This window comes from Pteronotus mesoamericanus, unplaced genomic scaffold (assembly GCF_021234165.1).
Source record: "Pteronotus mesoamericanus isolate MK-2021 breed Mesoamerican mustached bat unplaced genomic scaffold, CSHL_Meso_final contig_20, whole genome shotgun sequence".
Taxonomy (NCBI): Eukaryota; Metazoa; Chordata; class Mammalia; order Chiroptera; family Mormoopidae; genus Pteronotus; species Pteronotus mesoamericanus.
The window spans coordinates 21,809,811-21,834,038 of record NW_026555085.1 but is presented as its reverse complement, the minus strand read 5'-3'; the positions used below and the strand labels follow the sequence as shown (position 1 = coordinate 21,834,038).

The 24,228-nt window shown below is 39.0% G+C and overlaps 1 protein-coding gene across 1 annotated transcript in view; it reads right to left on the bottom strand.

Moving 5' to 3' along the window:
• Nucleotides 1-24,228, bottom strand: part of LRRC1 (leucine rich repeat containing 1) — a 133,486-nt gene that overhangs the window by 21,392 nt on the left and 87,866 nt on the right. Inside the window, exons 5-10 of the mRNA XM_054569495.1 lie at nt 12,581-12,637; nt 12,222-12,285; nt 11,755-11,829; nt 7,205-7,349; nt 4,873-4,991; nt 3,289-3,372 (exon numbers count right to left, since the gene is read on the bottom strand). Coding sequence (XP_054425470.1) covers nt 3,289-3,372; nt 4,873-4,991; nt 7,205-7,349; nt 11,755-11,829; nt 12,222-12,285; nt 12,581-12,637 — 544 coding nt within the window. The remainder of the gene's footprint in view (nt 1-3,288; nt 3,373-4,872; nt 4,992-7,204; nt 7,350-11,754; nt 11,830-12,221; nt 12,286-12,580; nt 12,638-24,228) is intronic.

Sequence of the window (24,228 nt, the reverse complement as noted above, 5' to 3'; positions counted from 1 at the left end):
TTGGCACATAAATTAAATTGGTCAGCATTTCTGTTTAGATATGTCATGCATGCAACTTAACTGCTCAAGAGAAAGTAGTAAAGGTTTGAAAGAAAAGAATCCAATCAGGAAAGTGCAGAATTTGATCAAATTGTATCAAGTTCTGAGACAGAGCGAGTATACACATGTGGTCACTGGACATAAGCCAGCCCGCCCCGCGCACACCCACACATGCACACACACACAGGGTCATAGGGTCTACCACATTCATTGCACAGAGACTCATGGCATGATGGTACAGCCCAGACCAACATGACGCAATTTGAGGTCAGGAGGCCCTCAGGGACTTGGCTGCTCAGCCCCGATGGTCAGAGGCAAGCATTCAACCATTTCTGCCGGGTTACCAAGCTGGGACCCACAGCTGAATTGGAGACACATGCTCAGTGCATTTCCTAGCCAGGGAGCTGAGTGCACGTGAGTAGGAGTGAAGGTGTGCTGGAGAAGATCCAGTTCCGAAAAGCCTCAACATTCTCTACTTTATCAGGCAGCTGATGGAACAGGCACAGCCTTCATTCCTTTACTAAACTCTAGATGCCAGAAAACCAATCAGAATTTCTCGAAAAATGAATAAAATGTGATAGCTAGGTAAAATGCTTTGAAGCTACAAATACCTACACTTTTCAAATCATGAAAAGTTGTTTCTAGTAAATCTATGCAGACACACAGCATGCACTAGGCATAACCCTCTGAAAGGAAACACGAAGTACAGGTTTCATTCTCTTAAAGTGCACAGAGGACTAACCCTACAATGATGGTGACAGTCTTACAAAAATAAAATCCTGAAGTTCTTGTCTAGAATGCACGTGTTCCTTTGAAATAGAGAATCAAAAAAAAAAGAGAGAGAAGGGGGAAGTTGGGGGTGGGTGGTAAAAGTGGGGACTGTTAACATTATATGTAAAACTGCTCTCTTCAGCATTTACCTTGAAATATTCCTAAAATGTATTAATTTTCTAAAATGTCCAAACTAAAGATAATTTGACTTTTTTTTAACCAAATTATGGTCCTGCCACACTCCAAGGTCACACAGATGTAAAGGTTGTGCTGAATCAGTATGAGCTGAGTGGCCACGCTGTTACTAGCCAGTGAAAGAGCGGTGAGCTGGCTGTTGGGAGACACATCTTTGCAGCCCAGTTCTACAGACCCCCACCTACGGGAGCCCTAGTAAGGAAAGCTCCTCATTGGCCTCAGTTTCCTCATCTGTGAAATGAGGAAATCCCATGACCTTCAAAGCTATTATGAGGATTCAATGAGTTAACATACATGAAAGTACCTAGTCAGTACATGGCGTTGAGAAACAAAGTAATAAATCTTTTCTACTTCTCTGTGCATGTGTGTGTGTCCGATCTATCACCCATCTATGTGTACTATTCAACAAGAGTAAAATTAATGTTCAGAATAATGTTCAGCTCTGTGTTTTGATCTATTACTTAAAGCCTGGAACCAAAATGTTTTGATTAGCAGAATCTCTTAGTTGTGTCCCAATTAGGTTGAGATGTAGACTTAAAACAGTTGGGAACAGTTTTATTTAGGTACCAGTGTTCAAATTAAGGATGTGTCAGAGTATGGTCACATTTATTGGGCTGACCAAAAAGTCCGTTACATTTTTTCCATATGATGGCTCTAGTAGTGCTTAGTTGTCTTTAACTTCACTTGAAACAATTTTGTTAGATTATGCTGTGACAGTTGTCATGTCAGCGTGCATTTTAAAAAAACATCAAAATTGGTGAATTTTTGTGCAGCCATTTAAATATTGAAGACAGAAGAAGACACGGAACATTTTTGGAGTATTATGGTTGATTATTTCAAGAAAGGTTGAAATGCAAAAAAAGATCTATGCAGTATATGCAGAAGGTACTGTGATTGATCAAATGTGTCAAAAGTGCTTTGTGAAGTTTCTTGGTACTACTGACATTTTGGCCAAATAACTCCTTGCTGTGGGGCTGTCTCATGTATTGGAAGATGTTTAGCAGCACCCCTGGCCTCTACCCACTAGAAGCCAATAGTGGGAGATAGGAGGTAGCCAACATACTCAACATATCCAAATTAATGAAGTTATTTGTAAAAATGAAAAATGTGTCTTTTATTTTATGGAAAAAAACCAAATGGACTTTTTGGCCAACCTAATATAATAAACATCCTTGTGCTTCCATTCATGAACGCTTGCCATCTAACACATGGAGCAGACTGAAATACAGAGTACAAGATGAATAAAGGAAAGAAAAAAAAATCAGGCCAAGTGCTGACACCCTGAGAAGTATCCCAGGAATATAAGAACCCCTCAAGTTCTGACTGGTTAAATGGCAGCTTTGAAATTATTCCAAAATGGACAGTGGAAAGTGTCAAAACTGAGAAATACAAAGGAAACTCTAGTGTTTGCCTCACACAATCGCACACCTTTTTATGTGAGGCCCTGACATAGGGGAGTGGACTCACCAATATTTGATGGAGGGAAAAATGGTGGCTTAAACTTACTTTGGGGCTATATTGCTATAATACAAGTTCAAGCTCAACACTACCCATCTCTGATCAAGTGCTCCTAGTCCTGATAGGAAGTAAGCCTTCTTTTTAAACAACACACTTGACACCTCCTTGTTTAATATGCTATAGGCTCCCTTCTCGTTTTCAGCATTTTCACCTCCCTGCCAGAACTTAGCCTCTAAGTCCGCTAAACTGTTCTCCACAACAGAGAGTAACGGTCTCGCTTCTCCTGCCTGAAGCATTGACAGGAAAAAAAAAAAAAAATCCTAAAAATCTGGCTATGTTTCCCATTTGCCTTCCTCTAGATGGATGCTTCTGTGAGGAGTTCATTCACTCTCCTGGATATGAACAATGCCCAGGGTCAGTCTCTGCCCAGGAAGAGGGTTGCATCAAGTCCCATTTTTATCATTTCAATGGCTACAGGGAAGTTTAATTTCACATTAAATTCTATCAAACCCAAAGTCATCCACTTCCTCTGACAAACACCCAAATCACCCATCTCTGTCGATGGTGTCACTGTTCTCTGTAGGTCAAGCCCAAAATGTCGATCTCTCCCTTTCTTAAGAGAAAGATACCCGCCTAATTTCTTCAATGTTACTGATGGTCACTCTTTGATATAATTCCTCCAACTGTCTCTATACTCACAGATGAGAGTTCATGCCTTTAAAAAAATACCACGTAAGTCTTTTAAAAGTATTTGACATTTCTGATCCCTCCTGTGTTATTATTTCTTCATAATTATTACTTTATTATTTTTTTAAAAGCACATACCTCTTTGGGTAAAGACACTAATTTATTTCTGTCTGCATTCAAGTTGCTCAACTTCTTAAGTTTTCCAATGCTTTTAGGTAAGGTCTGTTAAAATAACATTTTTATTATTAACTTTTAACACAGCACAGTAAAACAGATCTTTTCAAAAACATAAAGAATATAATCTCATCCAATAACAGAAATAATAGTTCTTCCTGAATATCAGATATTTGTAAATTTCACTTGGGGAATATGGAATTAAATATTTTGCATTTTTGTTGAGAACAGAGGAACACCTAGTAAGTAAAGAGGTAACGAAGGCTCCTCAAGTGAGAATTTAATGTCTTCAGTATTCCCCCTTCCCTGCGGGGAACCACACTGACATGACTGCTTGGCTGCCTATGGAAGCCACAGTGCTGGGGCAGGGACTCGAACCCTGAGCAGGGTGCTGTGACACCAGAGGAAGAGAGGGGGCTGCATGGGATGGGGTACAGAGCACAGGGTCCTACAGCAACAAGGCCAGGGCCCACGTGGGGGTCTCAACACTCTCAAGGAATCCAAGGGTAAATGTTACTTTAAAAATTGTTATGATTAGTATCTGTAAGCCTAACACCACAAACTAGGGCAGAAATCTGGTCACTTCCTCCACATCTGCCTGAGGAGTCTGAGCTGCCTGAGGGAAGATGCTGCCAGACCCCCTGCTGATTCTCTGTCTTTGAACAAACTCTTGCTGTCTTTTTCTGCTCTTTTCACCTAAAAAAAGCATTTCTTAATCTTTATTAAAAAAAAGAAGAAAAGGGAAAAAAGGGGAACAAGGATAAGGAAAAGTTGGGTAAAAAAATAAAGTGACAAAGTAAAGACAGCAAAAAGGAAAGTAAACTGGAGAAAAAACAGTGGCTACAAGACCATTAAAAAAGAGAAAAAGGAGAAGATGAAGAAGTGACAGAGGACAGCAGAGGCGGCAGCAGGCAGTGGGAAGGCAGCTGAGACTCGCTGTCACCCTGCTGACCTACCCCGGCAGGCGGTACATGCCAAGGCCTTCGCCCCAGGAAGGACGAAGAACCCGGTTCAAGTATGGGACACCTGTGTCATCACCACCCTCAATTTCTAGGGTGGGGTGAGATCCCAGATCCAAGCCCAGCAGCCACCACTGTCTGGCTCCCCCCATAAGAGCATTCCTTCCCCAGTCCCACCAAGGCTTTCCCTAGCCAACCACCATTTCTGCCCCTTCTCTCCTATTCTTCCCACTTGCCAAAGAAGCCAGAGAGAACAGCAGTTCCCCTGGAGGCCCTTGGATGCTGCAGCAGAAGCACAGGCACCTCCGCCAACAGTGGCTTCTCCCTACCCCGGCCTGGTGACCCCGGTCGGGTGTCAGTCCCCGCACTGTGAGCACCACAGGTGGCACACCCTGACAGAGGGGCTTATATACCATTTTCTTCACCTTCATGGTATGTATTTGCTTCACGAGTCCCTTATTCACATTAACGTAAGAAAATTTCCGTTTAGTCCACCCATATTACAAATAAGTAGAATCTACCCTAATAAGTCTTTATAATATAGGAATCACATCATCAATATTCATTTGAATGTGCAAACCACACTCACCAGGAGTCGGTTTTCTGTAAGAACTAATTCAGTGAGGCTTTCGCAGTCCCCAACTGTTTCAGGCAACTGCATTAGTCGGTTCTGATCTACCTTCAAGATCGATAGCTTCTTTAGTTTTCCTGTAAAAAAAGAAAAAAAAAAAAAAAGCATTATTTAAACTCATTAGTTACAATTGTTTTCCTAATCATCACTCTGTTATTTCATATCTGGTGGTCTTTCTTGTTTTAAATAGTTATTAATTTTTTCCTTACCCAGCTGTTCACAAAGAAACTGTATCATTCTCATTTCCATCACTAATGATTCAGAATTAAAATATTTTGTTCAGAATGTCAAAAATGGTCAGCAATTAGGAGCAAATCATTTTAAAAGTCACTACCTAAAAATATCATATCAAAACCAGAAAATTTAAAGAAAAACTCTTTTAAATATAAATTTAAGTTTAAAGTTTTTCTTTAAATTTAAAGATCTCTTAATGGATCTTTAAAAACAAGAGATTTTTGTGTACAGAGGACACAGACTTTTATCTTAGTCCAAGAATTCTCCTTACTAAAAACAATATACAGTTTACTTATCACTTATAAATGAAAATGACTTAGTGAAGATCCCTATATTGAAGTATTTCTATATACAGAGAGTAAGATGGTAGTCTTTGAAAAATCCTATTAAGGAATGGGTCTATTACACTCAAAGCAGGAAGATGGACTTACTGGTGATGCCTCAGGCCATGGAAAAGAAGAATCTGTTTACTGCAGCCTCCTCAGAGCCCCCTGAGTGAAGAAAGTCCTGTATCTTTCAGATTCTCATCTTCAGCTAAAACTCAGGGGACTTGGCCTACAGAGCAGATGTCCTTTGTTATCTACTTAGACTAGCTGGCATGATTAACATCTTCTCCAGGATAATTAGAAAGCAGCCTCTATCTTAAAGAGACATAAAGCTGGAGAGAGGGAAATGTCAAAAAGATTAACTTGCCTTATGTGCCCCTATAGGGTAAAGCAGAACTAACCTTCTCACGTCTTCATTTAGCATAATCAATAATTACTAACACTGTCCCCAGAGGGTTTCCACTTGTCCTGTCAGGAGACACACTAGCATTCTCTGCAGAGCACAACGAATTGCATCCCCCATGCATCTCACCTAACAGAGGAGCCTCCTTAACTTCCTTAGCGGGAAGTGGTCCTGCAGCCTCCCCTGGGGTCCTTCAGTGACAGGATGCTCCTTTCTTCATTAAGCAGCCCAGACTAATTCTTAACAAATATTTCTTTTACAGCTCTTTCTTAAATCACGGTGAGACTTCCAATCCTTTCATTTCACCATTTGAACTGGAAGATGTAATAAATCTCCTCCTCCTCCATGACAGCCTTTCAAATGCTTGAAGTCGGGCATTACAAACAAGAAAACACCCCCAGTTCCTACAACTGCTTTCAGATGCCACAGACGATTCTCAATGAACATTTCTACCTCAAGTCAAAATCCCTGTCAATCTTCCATCCAGCCTTAACCAAAAGGCAAAGTCTATCCTGCTGCCAAGTTGCCATTATTGGTTACCACTTTCATCCTGGCCAAACACCAGAAAAGCAGTGGTCCTGTCATACAGCTTCTCCAACTGCTGAAAACCTTTCAAAAAACTTCCTTTGATGTTTTGAATAAAAGTTAAATAATGGTCAAAGACAGCAATTCTATGACAACTAAATGTTTAAATATGGCTTCTTACAATTTCTAAGCAGCTTTGCTATGCTGGAGCTGCCAGTCCACATCTGTTTATACCTTCTCTGTTTGTGTTTATTTTCTTAAACTAGACTGAATACCTTTATGGTAACGGAAATTGTCTGGACTAATTTTTTTTAAAGGAAATAGCATAGAATGATCAATGAAAAATTATTCTCAATGTATCAGAAAAGGCTCAATTCCAGCATACCATGTTACCTCTAGCAGCCCTTCCGCCCAGGTTATGCAATAAGGTCAAAGCTACTTCTCCTACACTATTTAGAATGCTCACTTAGAAATTTCTTAGTGATTGCTCATATGCCTGAAACACATTCTATTATTTGAACTAATCCCTCCTGAAATCATTGAGACAAGGCGTGGATGAAGTGGATATGAGTAAATAATTGTAAGTAATAATACTTACAATTGCTACCAAACCAGGGTGAAGGAAATATCTGCATATAGAAAAACTTAAATTGTATTAGTTTTTGCATTTCTTCTTTAAAAAAATAAAAGGAAACTAAAGGAAACACATCCCCAGCTCCTAAGTGTGGTACCAAAGGATCAGAGTATCCTCCAAATGCTCGAGACAACAGCCAGCACCTTACTAGTTATTTTCAATGCTTACCAATGCCATCCGGAATCGTTTCTAGTAAGTTCTGGGAAATGACTAAATCTGTTAATGAAGTCAGGCCACTGATTTCTTCAGGAAGTCTTTCCAGCTTGTTTTCAGAGACATCTAAGCACAGCAGGTTCTTCAGATTTCCTATTTCCTACATCAGTGACACAGAAAAATAAACTCATGCTTAAACCTGTCATAGTACAGAGGAATTGCTACAGTGATAGTTCGCAGTCGAATCCTAAAGTTGTCCTATGGATGTTTCTTCTAAATGTGAAAGCTGGAATACATTTCCAGACCCCCTTCCAATGAAAACGGGAAGCTGTATGAATCACAGACATAGAAGCTGGGAGGGATGCCAAGTCCTCCAACTTCAGGCAGGCAAGGAATCGTCAACCTAACAGATGAAGAGATTGGCACCGAGAGAGAGAACAAATGACTTCAAGGTAACACAATTAGCGAGGGGAAAAGGCTGGAATCCAGTTCTCCAAGTCTGGACTTAATCACTCAGTAACCATCTTGCACTTTAGGGTGACCCTGAGATTTTCTCTGTTGAGAAATCATCGACTTTTTATCTCCCATGGCAGGTAGGACTTGTAACAACAAACATCAATGCAGCTGCTTCCCAGAAAAACTGGGGCATACCGTCCCACTGACACATTTAACATCAAGAGAAAAGAGAAGCATACTGTTTTTAAGGAAAAAAGTCTACCTGAGAGTGGGACAAGTAGCTGAATGAGTCTAACAGTTATTTAAGAGCTACCTTAACTTCCATTCACAAAAATGAATATTTTCTCTCCTTTAATTGCTTCCACTTTTCCACTCCACTGCCACTCAGTTAAATTCCCACTCACATTACCCTCTCACCTGGACTGCTGGCTCTGCCTCTTGGCCTCTGTCTACCCAGGTCTGTTCTGCAAACTTTGTTTCTTATTTCCCTCCTGGAAACACAGCCAACTCTAGTCATGTAATCAGACCACCCTTCTACTCAAAAAAAGTCTAGTGGTTCTCCAGCATCTACATAAGCACAAATTCCTCAATCTATATGTAATTTAGTCTAATCTAAACATTATTTCCAGATTATCTCTTAGCAAAATGCATCTTATGACCTGCCCTTTAATTTCCTGTCTTATAGGAAACCAGAGAAATCAGACTACATTTCTATTGGTTTCAGGCCAGACAACTGAAGTTGTTCTACTGTTTTCATTAATTCCTTTTAATGATGCCATCCTACCCTTTTCTGTCATCAATAAAGACAAAAATAATTATTTGAAACTGTCCAATATCTTTAGTCCTGATTTAATAAACGTTTACACAAGAAAAGGAAATGAGATGTTTAAATAACCATTTATAATGCAATCACTGGTATTTTCGTCTCTTTGTGTTCAGATGTGGCATTTTTGCACAGTCATTTATGCACATCTGTTTACACATATACTCCCTCTATCATGTCTAAGAGCTGACATTTTATTACTTTCCTGACAACTTCCTGGTATTTTTTGGGGGGTTAGGGGGGGTCATCCATGGATTCCTGAAGTAACCAGAATTCTCTCAATCAGGATTTCTCATATTTTTGTAGAGAAATCGAAGTATTAATCAAATCCTCACCCACACTAGTTACTGACCTGTCCTTTCCTTTCCTTTTCACAAATGCAGCCAAGACCTCAGATAGAATCAAGTTAGTTCCTAGTTCCATTAGCTGTAAATAATGTCATGGAAATTCCAGTGCTATCACTACACCAATTAAAATTTTTACCTTGGAACTTCTTTCTAGTGTCAAGACCTCCCTGCGTTGATACGCCAGTCCCTTCCTGGAGTGCACAGCCCATCACAACTGGTTCTCACTGCTGAGCAGAGGCAGCACCACAATTATCTTCAAATACCACCTAGACTATTATGAAATCTATCCTGATTTTTAACACTGGCTGTACTATACACAAAAGAATAAAATTCAGTAATATTTAGAAAAAAATAAGAGGAAAATGTCCATTTGTTGCTGTTTATTTGTTTGCTTTCTTAAGTTCCTCTCTCAACTAAGCAGAAAGCAGGCCTGCTCACTGGGATACCACAAGATGACCAGGTATTCAGAAGTCTATACAAGATGTCATTTTACCTGGAACATGGTTCCCATACTTGGTAACAACAGAAAAAAACCCGAACACCATAATGGTCCAGCTACATCAACTATTACAAGGCAAAATATGATCAAAATTATGCCTGAAAGGCACATCACAAAAAGTGACAGATGTATACCATCAGAATCAGGGGTCCCAGTGTGACTTGCAGTTAAGATGGAGGCATAGGTAGACACGCTTTGCCTCCTTGCACAGCCCTAAGAAGGATCACAAATAACCTCAAAAATAAAATACCCATAACTGCCAGAAAACCAAACTGTATGGAAATCCAACAACCAAGGATTTAAAGAAGCCATATTCATCAAGATGAGTAGGAGGGGCGGAGACAGGAAGCTGGGGCAGAGAGAGCAGGGTGTGGCCTCAGTGGAATGAACAGTTCCACATTCACGTGCTGTAGGTAAAAAATGGGAAGGATGCCTGGGGAGCAAGCAATCCCAGCTCCAGGCCTCACAGGGTTCCAGTGCCAGGAAAATAAAGCTTCATAACTTCTGGCTATAAAAACCAGTGGAAGCTTGGATAGCAGAAGAAACTGCCAGTCTCTCAGAAGAGTCCATTTAAAGGGCCCACATGGTCCTAGAATGAACGCAAACCCACCCCATCTGGGAACCAACATCAGGGCAACAGCTAGGGGGGCGCCAGTCACTTATGGGAAGTTGGGCAAGTGGTGGAAGTGACTGGGAGTAGGGCAAGTGCAAGCAAGCCTCCAGCAACCAGGCAGCAGCACTGTCCCCTCTCCAACCCCTCCCTCACAAACAGAGCCACAAAGCAGTGCAGTGGGTTGCCCCACCCTGGGGAATACCTAAGACTCCACCCCATATAACTTAACCAGTACGCTAAGACAAGGAGTGAAGCAGCTCTGCCTAATACACAGAAACAAACACAGGGAGACTGCCAAATTGAGGTGACAAAGAAATATGGTCCAAATGAAAGAACAGAACAAAACCCCAGAAAAAGAACTAAATGAAATGGAGATAGCCAACCTAACAGATGCAAAGTTCAAAACACTACAAGGATGCTCACAGAACTCACTGAGTACTGCAAAGGCATAAAGGAAGAAATGAAGGCTACACTAAGTGAAATAAATAAAAATCCAAAGGGAATCAATAGTGAAGGGAAGGAAGCAGGGAACATAAGGAAGAAATAAACAGTCAACCAGAACAGAATGAAGAAGCAAGAATTCAAAAAAATGAGAGAAGACGATGACTCTGGGACATCTCCAAACGTGTAAACATCTACATCATAGGGATGCCAGAAGAAGAAGTGGAAGAGCAAGAAATCAAAAACTTATTTCAAAAAATAGTGAAAGAAACCTTTCCCAGTCTGGCTGAGGAAATAGACATACAAGTTCAGGAAGCACAGAGAATTCCAAAGAAGTTGGAACCAAAGAGGACCACACCAAGACACATCATAATTAAAATACCAAAGGTTAAAGATAAAGAGAGAATCTTAAAAGCAGCAAGAGAAAAGCAGAGAGTTACCTACAAAGGAGTTCCTACAAGACTACCAGCAGATTTCTCAAAAGAAACAGTGCAAGCTAGAATAAATATTCAAAGTGATGAAAAGCAAGGACCTACATCTAAGATTACTCTATCCAGCAAAGCTATCATTTAGAATGGAAGGGCAGATTAAGTGCTTCCCAGACAAGGTGAAGTTAAAGGAGCTCATCATCACCACGCCCTTATTATATGAAATGTTAAAGGGACTTATCTAAGAAAAAGATCAAAACTATGAACATTAAAATGACAACACACAAGTATCAACAACTGAATCTAAAAAACAAAAATAAAAACAAGAACAAACTAAGCAAACAACTGGATCAGAACAGAATCATAGATATGGAGATCACCTGGAGGGTTATGAGTGGGGAGGGGGAAGAGGGAGAATGGAGGAAAAGGTACAGGGATTAAAAAGCGTTATTGGTAGGTACAAAATAGAAGGGTGATGTTAAGAATAGCATAGGATTGGAGAAGCCTAAGAATTTATATGCATGACCCATGGACATGAACTAAGGGAGGGATTGCTGGAAGGAAGGGGGTCCGAGGAGGAGGAAGCAATTTGGGAAATTCAGGGCAATTGTAATATCATAATCAATAAAATATATTTTAAAAAAAGAATCAGGGCTCCCAGTAATTTATAAATTTACTGGTCTTTACATAATCCATGTGAGTAGCAAGAATTAAGACTTCACAAACTAAAGGATATATTTACTATCTTTAGAAATAGTGGGTTGAGGCTTTCAGTTTTTCTATGGCCATATAGCATGATGAAATGCTCAATATATTTTTCCAAATGTGCTTTTTCAACCAAAGTTTTTGGCTGATGAGATCCATTTTATGGAAAACCTCATGTAGAAGCAGGGGGCACATGAGGGTGGTGATGGCTATTGTTTTGTTTTAGGAGAGAAAATGTGAAATCACCACTTACCTGAGGTAATTCTGACAGTTGATTTCCATCCAACCAGAGATCCTTTAGGTGTAAGAGAGCTCCGATTGATTCTGGCTAAAACAAAATAAAATAACGTTATGGTAACAAAAATCCAACTTGTAGTCTTCCATTAAGAAAGAAAGAATCCTACTTCAACAGTTAATCATTGGGTACCGTAGAGGATATTTGTTGGAATTTCTCCAATATCAGGACCCCTTCCAAAAAGCACTGACACTCTTCAAGAATACCAGTCATTTCCACTTACGCTCATTATCTCTAGTCCTGACCCTCCACACTCCAAATCACAATTCTTAATCTGTGGGAACTGGAGCACATTCTTTAATGTAGCCAAGCTACATATATGGAAATACTGGTTTGTAAGTATCCCTACAGATCTCCCTCAAAATATTCTGTGTTCGTAACTAAGGAAAAAGTTAAATTCAAATCATTCTTCAATACAGACTTACCAAATTATATATTTCATTGTTTCCTAAATCAAGTTCTTCTAGTCTCCGTAGCTGGGTAAGAGAGCTATGTTAAAAAAAAAAAAAAAAAAAAAAAAGAGCTCTTAGAGAATACTTAGAAATGGCGAGCAATGTGTATTCCTCACTTAAAACTAGTTTCCAAAAATAAGATTCATTTGGATTTTATTAATACTGCATAGGAAGAAGCATTAAGAGGAGGCTGGCATCTCCCAAACTTTCCATGAGACACAGAACCTCTTTTTGACAAAATACTGTAGTACTTTTCTTTTTTTCTTTTTTTTTAAATGCTTCCAGAAATTCATTCAGCACAAAAACCCCTCTTACTTTCCCCAGAGACTCACTCAGGAAGGTATGTGAGAAGATTCTCTCTCAGTTCCAGTGAAGCCAGGTTATAAAGACTAGAAATGAACAGAAGAGAAAAGTATAAGGAAAATTCCTGAGATTCTTGCTACTCCCCCCCTCCCCGTAACACACAGTCTACTAGTGCAATTCTTAATAAAACCTGTGTACCGTTTCTGAGGGGTAAATTTTCACCACAATCCCACCCCCTTACTCCCATTAAAAACAACATATTCTTTACCTCCCAGGTATTAATTTTAAAAGAAAAAGAGTAGTATCATTACTATAAGGCACCCTCATTCAAATATCTTGTTCATTTGATGTGTGAAAATAACTCACTAGTAGTCATTGAAAGACAGCCACTCCCAGGACCAAGACAGAAACAGCGTATGTACTCCTACACTTCAAAAAAAGTCAAAAATGTACTGTTACCATAAAAAAAAAAACAGTAACACCTTTAGTCTCACAGAGCTCAGAGCTCTTCTTCCAAACACCAGCGAGACACCATTCCTGGTTGAAAGTAGTGATCATCTCAATCCAGAGCCCAAGTGCTCTGCCTAGACCATAAACTCACAGAGCAAGTGGCAGGAGCCCTATGGCAATAACTGCCATTTAAATGCATTAGGGAAAATGTAATAACGCGCCTCACATGGGGCCTGGATCACAAGCCTGAATCAATAAATGTAGCTAAAATGATCTTGCTTTTATTTCTATTAAACCCCTGAAAGGTACTCTTTTCGGCAGATTCTACTGCCTCCTCCGAGTAATCTATGCCTATTAGGAGGACTGTGAAAGGAGACAGATGTCCTCCCCAGACACTGAGTATCTGGGTGGCAGTTCTGCATCACCAGAAACTTCAGCATTTAAGTGATATCAGCCCTGGCACAGAAAGATGACTGATTTGTCTGTTACTCCAACAGGCAGTGTACTAAGCTCTATACCCATTGAAAAGTCAAGTTTTTGTTAATATCACCATAGTAACATTCAAATCTGGAGAATTTTTATGTGTCAGCGCACGGAACGCAGGAGTCAGGCATTACCCCAACACTCTAATCTGCCTGAACCCTCTATTCTCCTTCCAGCATACAAGCCAAAACCATGGGTACTAACAAAGCTGGTTTTAAACCATTAGTAAATGTAAACTTGATTTGCATGAACAGGATATTTCATACTTAAAGCCCACTTGCTTAAAAAGAAATTTTAACTATACTATGACATGCACAAATTCTGTAGCTCCTCCAATTTTAGAAAACTAAATAATAGTTTTCACAACTAAAGCAAAAGCAAACTCTTTAGAATGTATTATTTCTGAAAAATAAAAATCCCTGCTAATAAGTAATTATGAATTTAATAACATTTTCCAAATAAAATGTACCTGGGGGAAAGTTGGAGCTATCTAGGGCTACTTTCTCTGGGCCAATTATTTATACAAAAGAAATAACAATTGCTTCCAAAAGCAATCAGGAGATAAGGGTAAAAAGTAATATTTTAAAAGTTGTTGTAAAAGTAAAGATTTCAAAACAAAGGGCTTTGTTTTCAGTTTTAAATTTTCATGTAACCCCTAGCCAATTTTATTGGGAGGTAGTACTCATTTGGCTATTTCACATTTATATTTTAAAATTCACTGGCAGAACTGTCATTTCATCTGTTCATTACTTTTATACCTATTTTGACACACTAAAGACATCCACTAATACAAGGAGGAAAGAGTTCTCCTTTGCTTCAAACACTTTACTCATTAAGCATCATCAAAGGCATGTTAAAAAGCAGTTTTATAGGCCTTGGTGCTGAGTGTGCTAAATGAGCCTCCTGCCCAAAACCCACAGACTAGAGCTGGGGAGACAGCCGCCTGCTACCTATGGCAGGAGGTGCTGAGCAGGGCTCCTTACACACGTCATCTCTTAATTAATAACAATCCAGCACCAGGATAACATGATTAGGAATGTGAGGCTTTGTGTGAGGTCCATTAGAAAGTGGCAAAGCCACAATTCAAATCTAGATGAAAGTCAAAATTACTGGCCTCCTGCTTCTCTGCCCTGAGGCAACTGGGGGCACTCTATTCTCTGGCACTCTCTCAATATGTCTTACCCATAGCAAGGACATAGCTGTGGATTCTTATCCATAGCAAGGACAGTGGAATTTTTGTTGGTTTATGTCATTAAAAAAAAAAAAATCCACGTTTTAAAATAATCTCTAAATTTTGTCTGGAAGGTAAAAGGCATAGGCCACAGTTACTAAAAGCAAATAATGCTTGAGCAAAAATACTGCAAAAATGCCGACAGATTTGTGGACATATGAAACTCAGTAATAATGTCATGTTAAATTAAATGCATAGTTTCCACTTCTATCATGTTAACATTCAAATATAACATCCTCTTAAGTAAAAATGGTCTGACTACAAAACCTCTTACTTTCTACTGTTTTTGGATAATAGGAAAAAGGTGAATGTACAGATGTTACAACAAGTATCATTTTGGTAACCTTTCAAAATTAAAAAATTAATTTAAAATAACGTATGTAAAATAATAGCCTTTCTGAGGCAACAGTTCCCCATAATTTTAAATTATTTAAAATGAACTCAAACATCATAATCAGACTCTACGGACCCACAGGTGAAAAGCGTCCCTCTGAGAAGAGCACATTACATCTCAGCAGCAAGATGCCAGATGCCTGAGCTTAAATCCTGGCCTGCCCCTCACGAACTGGCTGAATTTGCTCAGCCGACGTGCTTTAGCACTGTATCTCAATTTCCCCTAAAATGAATATAATCAAATCTACTATGGCAAGTAGGGCATAATAGATCTTCCAGTCACGTTTACAGAGCCAGCTTTGTGCCTTATTTCCTTGAGACAGCCTCGTTCCTAAGCAGTCAGGTAACTTACAAGTGCATGTACTTGAGTCAGGGTCTTCTACAAGATTGCTAGAAGATGCTATTAATCACAGAAGTCATCCCCACTACAGGAAACTCAAAGAACAGGCCCTACAGATGGTGAGCCACTGGCATTGGCCATCTTTTAAGTAACAACACATTGTCCATAACTGGTGACCAAAGGGAGTGACAAGGAAGAGAAAACAAAGGAACAGCTTTGACGACAGATTCCCACCTCCCATATGAGCCCAAACCTCAGGTATAATCTGAACTAGTCATTCGCAGTTCAGAGAATCATTTTAACTGACTCTCAAATAAAAGCAAGGGGTTGGTGCTCATTGGTTCTTGCTTAGGATAGTTTCAGAACAAGTGCAGAATTCTACCAGCCCATTCTAAAATGTAGTTCTACAGACTGTTCTAGAACCAGCTAATATAAAATGGGATCTGCCTGAATGCAGATTTAGACCAGAGACATTAATTTAAAAAGGAATCAATAAATGATCTCCCTTCCTAGTCTTTCAGAATACAGCATCTTCAACTGAGACTTCAGTACAGTGCCCTCCCCAACAAAGAAACCTGTTCAAATCAATAAAAGGATCTTTGCATCTCTTACAGCACCTACGAAAGAACACAGTGGGGAGAAGTGTTGGAGTTGGGGATGTGAACCCAATTGTGTCTACTTCAGAGGCCAAGAGAAACAAGAAAACCCAAACTCCAATTCACTGTGGCCACTTCAGCTACAACATGACACCATATGGATGAAAGAAACAGGCATTTCTAATACTTTTAAGACTGTGACAAAAATTAGACACTTGAGATATGAGAATTACTGATGTTTAATATTACTACTACTACTGATACCAGCAGCTTACTATATGACACATTACTGTAAGCACCTCACAAGAATTAACTTTATGATTGAGAAAACTAAGGCAGAGAGAGGGAATTTGAAGAAGGTCTCACCCAATCGGTGAGTGGCAAAGCCAGGACTCACTAAGGAATATGATTTTTATTTTTTATCCTAACCCAAGGACATTTCTTTTCATTGCTTTTAGAGAGAGTGGGAGGGCGGGAGGGGCAGGGGAAGAGAAAGAAACACCAGTGTGAAAGAAACACTATTGATTGTCTGCCTTCTCATATGCACCCTGACCAGGGAATCAAACCCACAACCTGGGTATGTGCCTGGACTGGGAATCGAACCCATGTCCCTTTGGTCTATGAGACAAGCTTGAACCAACTGAACCACATGGGCCAGGGAAGGAATCTGCATTTTTAATCACTATCTTCTGTGATCTCTAAGTCAACTTAATGAATAGGTAATACATTAATGAATATGCAATACCAAGTATTTAGCAGTAAGTTTTCCTCCTATCTTTCTGGTTTCCTACCACTGAGACCCTTCTCACAGGAAATCACTTTTTTGTTAGTTACTTCTGCATTCACCCCAGAGTTTTCTTTGATGCAAAGACAAGCAGGTATGATTATACAGTCTCATTCTCCTCCTCTTTACATGGAAGGTAGCATCCTATACATACCTGACACTTTGCTTTCCTCCCTCAACAGATTTTTGTCTCACTTACCTGTACATACCAGTATTTTTCTTAAAATCGCGTAATACCTCACTGTCTACACATATCTTAATTTTTTTTTAAATACCCCATTAACAGCTATTTTACCCTTGGATTTTAATCTCTGGCAAATCAGATTTCTATGCAACATTGTCGGAAAGACCTCATCCTCCTCCCACAAAGAGACATGATTTTCTCTTCTGTCACTCTCACCTTCTGTACCTCCAAATGGGGTTAAAACAAAACCTAACAAGCCCTGCAGAGAAAGTGTTGAAGCCTTTCTTCTAAGTGCACTAATGCTTAAAAGTTTTACACAGTTCATAATAGCAGGGACAAAAGTGATACTCTTGTAAGTCAGAATGTAGGTCAACTGTATTTTTAGGATTCTATTTCAGGGAATGGGTGAGTGGTTACTTTAAAGAACTTACATCTGTTCTCTACTATATTTAAAAAAAAATACTTTTTAACCCACTTGGGCTCCCCCCCCCCATTTTGGTGGCCAAAATCATTGAGAAAGTAAAGAATAAAGTAGTTAAGGAAGCCCAAGAAACAACTGGCAGTACACTATAAAGCCATTAAAATATAAACGCTACCCAATTTATGGCAGTTATACTTGGAGAAAAGAATACTGATGGAGATAGGGGAACTGCCTAAACATTCACAGCTTTCTGCTTTCTAAATATGAAATTAGTATTTAAGAAATCTCAGGTTACATATTTCCTTATGGTGGCTTTGTTCCAGATGTTTTTCTAAAAATCTGTATTTATTTTTGAAACAATACACATTTTATAGAAACTCCCAGGCCCGACAAAAGAGCATTAAATATGGTAACAGTTCTCAAAAAGATTTATTCCTCTTAGGTAGCATGCACTAATACATTATAGGTAAGCAGCCCAGCAGGAGGCCTTATTAGCAAGGGCCACGTGGCTCACCGAGTTTAAGCCCGCTGAAATTAAGGTCACGATCCCCCAGGGTAGCAGTCACAAAGTCAGACCCACATGCGCTACTTCAGTCTGCCAGAGAACCCAGGGCTATCGACTGGCTTTACTTCTCTTAGCAAGCTGTCATAATAAAATATTTATGGAAAATAACCATTTATGACTGATAATTATGTTTTGGGTACTGTGCCAGTCTATTACATGTATTTCTTATCCTTTAAAAGTTGTTATTTTTTAAGAAAAAGAATTTCAATTAAACAGAGTAAAGACGTTTAGATACATTTAGGTTAACTTATTTTTTTGAAGGTATTAAGTTTCTTTTATCGCCAAGGATCTGGAATCCTATGGAGACAGATATACAAAGTAAAGGCAAGGCGGCGTGCTCCCAGAGTAAAGCAGAGGCTTCTCGGATCCTCAAACTCCTCCACACGTTCCCAACGGGGTTTTTGTGTCCTCCTGACCTTCCCTCCCACTCCACATCACCTGAACATTTTGGAAGCTCTGGCTATGTGTACCTGCCTGGTCACCAGGTGCGAGTAGCTGAGACAAAGCCTTAAAACATTACTCCTACGGCTACATTACTGGGTATTTCCAGTAAGAATAAACTAGGTCAGTTTCCCAGGTATAGTATCGTCCTTCAGCAGTACCAGGCTTCAAGTACACCTAAGGCCCATCCTTTCCTTTTATTCATTGAGCTGTATTTCACACAGTATAAAATTCACCATTTTAATGTGTACAGTTAAGTGGTTTTTAGTATATTCCCAAGATTGTGCAACAGCACCACTACCTAATTTCAGAAAATTTTCATCACCCAAACATAAACCTCATGCCCCTCAGAAGTCACTCCTTATAGTGCCCCTCCGCCCCTCCCCAGCCCCTGCCAGCCACTAGTCTAATTTCTGTCTCAAAGGATTTGCCTACACTGGATATGGCATATAAATGGAATCATACACTATGTGGCCTTTTTTACCTGGCTTCTTTTACTTAGCATGTTTTCAAGGTTCATCAATGTTGCAACATGTATCAGCACCGCGTTATTTTTTATGGCTGAATAATAGTCCATTATATGGAAATGACATACCACTTTTATCAGTTCACTGACATATAAAAATCTGAGTTGTTTTCATCTTTTGTGTATTATTAATAATGTTACTATGAACACTTGTGCATAAGTTTTTGTGTAGACATGTTTTCAATCATCTTGGGTATCTATAACTAGGACTGAAATTGCTCGGTCATATGGTAACTATGTTCAACTTTTTGAGGAAGACCTGCTTCTTCAAATGAGGGGCCACATCATCTTACATTCCCACCAACAGTGTATTAGGGTTTCAATTTCTCTACATCCTCACCAACACTTATTATCATTCATCTGTGCAGTCACCTAGTGAGTATAAGTTGGTATGATTATGATTTTGACCTTTACGAGATATGATTTTCAAGTATCTTCTCCCACCTAGAGGTTGTCTTTTCACTTCCTTGATAGTGTCCTCTGATGCACAAAAGTCACTATTTCTGCTAAAGTCCAATTTATCCATTTTTCTTTTTCTGCGTGGGCTATTTTTCTTTTGGTGTTATATCTATGAAACCAAGACCTAGTCCAAGGTCATGAAGATTTACCCCTATGTTTTCTTATGAGAGTTTTAGCTATTACATTTTCGTCTTTCCTCCATGCAGAGTTATTTTTTGTATGTTGTGTGAAGTAAGAGTGTAATTTCATTCTTTCGCATGTGGATGTATATTCAGTGGTCCCAACAGCATTTATTGAAAAGGTTTTCCACAATGAATTGTTTCATTTAGCACTCCTCTTAAAATTAGTTAACCATAAATGCAAGGATTTATATCTAAATTTCCAATTCCATTTCACTGATCTGTGTGTCTATCCTTATGCCAGTACCACACAGTATTGATTATTATAGTTTTGTAGTTAAGTTTTAAAATCTAAAAGTGTGAGTCCTCTGACTTTGCTGTTCTTCCTTAAGATTGCTTTGGCTATTCTGCATATGTGATATTTCCATTTGAATTTTAAGATCAACTCATGAATTCTTGCAAAAAAGCCCAGTAGGATTTTAACAGGGTTGAGTTGATTCCGGAGATCAACTTGGGAAGCACTGCTATCTTAACAATATAAAGTCCTCTAATCCATAAACAAAAGGTGTCTTTTCATGTATTTAGGTCTTCTTTAACTTCAACAGTGTTTTGTAGTTTGCAGTGTATGTATTATACATTTCTTCTATTAAATTTATTGGTATTTTATTATATTTGGTACTTCATAAATTAAATTTTTTATTAATTTTATTTCTAGATTGTTCAAAATTAGTATATAGAAATGCAACGGACTTTTGTATATTAATCTTATATACTATAATTTTGCTGAATTCATTTATTAGCTCTAATAGTTTTTATGGATTCCTTAAAATTCTTTATATACAGATCAGGCCATTTGTTGGCCAACTCATTTTTAAAAGGTAAAAATACTGCAGTGTGTGACTTTCTTGAGTAGAAATTGATACAACTGACCTCAAGAAAAATATTTTCAGTATTAAAATGCTGTCTAGAAGACAAGTTTTTCACAAGTTGTGTCAACATATGAAAACTTCTCAATGCAAAATTTTCCTTCCTGGCTTTAAGTGAAATTTTTCAAGTGTTTTTAGTGATAGTATAGTAAAAAGTCATTCATTGTTCACTAGGCCCCGTTTCCAAGGGCATATCTGAAAAATCCATTTTATTCAGACAGTTTTCCTAAAGTCTATCCAAGACTTGGAATTCGATTCCCTAAGACCCAACTGAATGCTTTCCTCTTTCCTCAGCTGCTGCCCTTTCATGCTAACTGGCATTTTCAGCGAGAACTACACACACACACACGCATGCATGCACGCACGCACACGCGCAGTCTGTCCGGAAAAAGTCCAGCCATTGTTAATATAACAAGAAAGGTTTCCACAACATCAATGTAACTTGGCAGCCAAGGAGAGTGAGTTGGAATGAACATGAATAAACAATTACGACTTCACTGTACTTAGTCAGTGGGGGTGGTAGAAACCTTTGAGTGAGCATGTGTACTGCCTGGCCATCGCATTCAAAATGACTGAGTGAGTAGAGCAACAGATTTGCATCAGATTTTGTGTTAAGCTTTAATATTTCTATGCGGAATCTATTTGATGATTCAGAAGGCCTCAGCAATGGGCAATTGGTGATTGGCAGCTTCATTATGACAACATGCCCACTCATGCATCATGCCTCATACAGAGTTTTTTGGTGAAACATCAAATCACCCAGGTGACTCAGCCCCACTTCCCTCCCCCGGCCAATATTTGGCGCCCTGTGACTTCTGGCTTTTTCCAAAACTAAAATCACCTTAGAATGGGAAGAGATTTCGGACAGATTGTCAATGAGATACAGGAAAATACAACAAGGCAACTGATGGTGACTGGGAAAACTGTGTGAAGTCCCAAGGTGCCTACTTTGGAGCGGACTGAGGCATCATTCCTGTACATACAATGTTTCTTGTATCTTCTTCAATAAATGTCTATTTTTTCCCACAGTACATGGCTGGATAGTTTCTGGACAGGTCCTATCTATCTCCCACCTTTTTCTAAAAGAGATTTAAAGAAGTCTTTAAAGAGTACAAATATGTAAAACATTTCAGGAAATAGAAAATTAGGGACATGGGAGGGAGGAAGAAACTAATGTACCCACTGTGAGGCCACATGAGGCAAAGGAAATGCAGTTTCTTCAAGGAAAAAAAAAGTTTAAATCCCAGCTCCACCATCCACCAGCAACACAGACCTGGGCAGATTACTTATGCTCCTTTCACAGACAAAGCTCATAAAGCTCAGGGTGGTTAATGCTAACTTTAGTATGTGTGTTACGGTGGGACTGTATGTGCCTAACAGAGCTCCACCCCACTGTAAATGCCAGGGACATCTCACTCCCAATTCCTTACTTCCCTTCACCACACAGAATTAATACAGCTGCTCTCACTGGTCAGTGAAGTTAGCTTTGAGCCTTCTGCAACATAGGCAGAAAAGGGAGTGTGATAAACGTCAGAACTGTTATTAAAAGAAAGAAGCTCCCCAGCTCTTCTAATGAGCTCATTTTTCCACTAAAGAGACATACTTTTAAAATCTCTCCCTATTAGCTCCTCATATTAGGGGAAATTAACCAATATTAACAGACAGTAATTATATATTTAGAAGGTTTTACAGCAAACGAAAACAGTTTTATTTCATGGTTGTTTCTTTATATGAACTTTTTACACAAACTAAGTGTACAGCCTTAACACAGAAAAGTGACTGCAGGAACAGGCTAATGTGGTCCTCGCACAAAGCTTCCAGAGCTAACTGGATTACCTATGATGGCAGGTTAGAAGATAGCAGGGTGTAGGAGGTAACACTGTGTGCTTTGTCATACATATTTGTTCAGTATGTCAGAGCAACACCAGGTTCAGTACAAACACAAAGGGAGTTTGACAACTGAGACCCCCACTGTTTCAGGGTACAAGGTGATCCAGGTGCAGGCACTAATTATACATACGCACAAGCACTGAACAACGAGACTTCTGTGTACAAAGGACTAAGGTGCTTATTATGTGGGAAGTAAAGGGTATGGTCAGGAAACCTGTGAATTTGCGATCTATTTCACCTCTCCTAATCACTGGAGAAGGACTGACAAAAGAGGTAGACTTTTCGATCATTAAGAAAGAAAACAATCTGTCAGTTTGAAAAGAGAAGGCAGGTAAAAAAATTTTAAAATCATTTCCATGAAAGGCTCTGAAGCTTTCTGCTGAGTTTGAGCAGAGCTTTAAAAACACCATAATGCATCTACTACAATAAACAAGTATTGGGCTGACCAAAAAGCCTGTTACTTTTTTTTCCATAAAATAAGACACATTTTTCATTTTCACCAAAAATTTTATTTGGATATTCTGAGTATGTTGTCTATCTCCTATCTCCCACTATTGGCTTCTAGTGGGTAGAAGCCAAGGGTGTTGCTAAGCATCTTCATGCATAAGACAGCCCCAGAGTAAAGAATTATTTGGCCAAAATGTCAATAGTACCAAGAGGCTTTGCAAACCACTTTTGAGAAGTTCACTGAGTCTCAGCACCTTCTCCATATACTACACAAATCTTTTTTGCATTTCAGTTGAGTTTTTATGTTCCTTGAAATAATAAAGCATAATATGCCAAACATGCCGTGTATTTTCTCCCATCTTCAGTATTGAAATGGCAGCACAAAATTTCACCAATTTTAATCAAGTTTTTATTTTTTTTAATGCATGCTGGTACAACAGCTGTCAAAATACAATCTATCAAAATTGTTTTGAATGAAGTTAAAGACAACTAAGCACTATTAGAGCCATCAGAGAGAAAAAACGTAACAGACTTTTTGCGCAACCCAGTACTATGAAGTGTCTGAAATGGCGGTCTTAAAATTTAACTTGAAAAATATTTGCAACAGACTTATTTAAAGCAAGTATTGTATGCAACACCAGTACCAAAAAAAAAAAAAAAAAAAAATTAAGCTAATAACAGAGCTATATTGAAGCAAACAGGAATCAGCAGGGACCACCTACCGGAGGACTGGTTCTCACTCTCCACAATGCCCTGGAGGGACTTCAATGGAATCCCTGGGGCCCAAGAAGGCAGAGTATGAGAACCTCGGGTTGGGAACTTAACTGACTCCAAACATTCTATTCTAGAATGGTGGTCCCTATGCATTTAAGACTATACCTTCAAACTCCTTTTATTTAGTTTAAAAATAGCCCTGACCAGTGTGGCTCAGCTGTTTGTGCATCATCCTGTAAACCAAAAAGTTGCTGGTTTGATTCTCAGTCAGGGCACGTGCCTAGGTTGCAGATTTGGTTCCCAGGTTGGGCCATGTACAAGAGGCAACCAACAGATGTTTCCCTCTCACATTGATGTTTCTCTCCCTCTCTTCTCCTCTCTTTAAAAATAAATAAATAAAATATTTAAAATGATTTTTAAGTCCGTTGAAGGTGAATGTTTCTCACTCAATGTTAAATATCACCTTTACTTTGAAGGACAGAGTAAGGTGTTAAAGCGCCATCACAAAAAAAAAAAAAAAAAAAAAAAAAAAAAAGGTTAGTAAATTTGGGACACTTATCTTAGCCAAAGAAAACTGTGTGATTTTGCATAAGGTAGCCAGTATACATACCTCTGTGTGGTTCAAAAGGTTTTCATGATCAATCCTTGTGTCATTACAAAGTATTACAGAGATTCTACTATTTGAAAAATTTGCTTTATCAAAGTAAC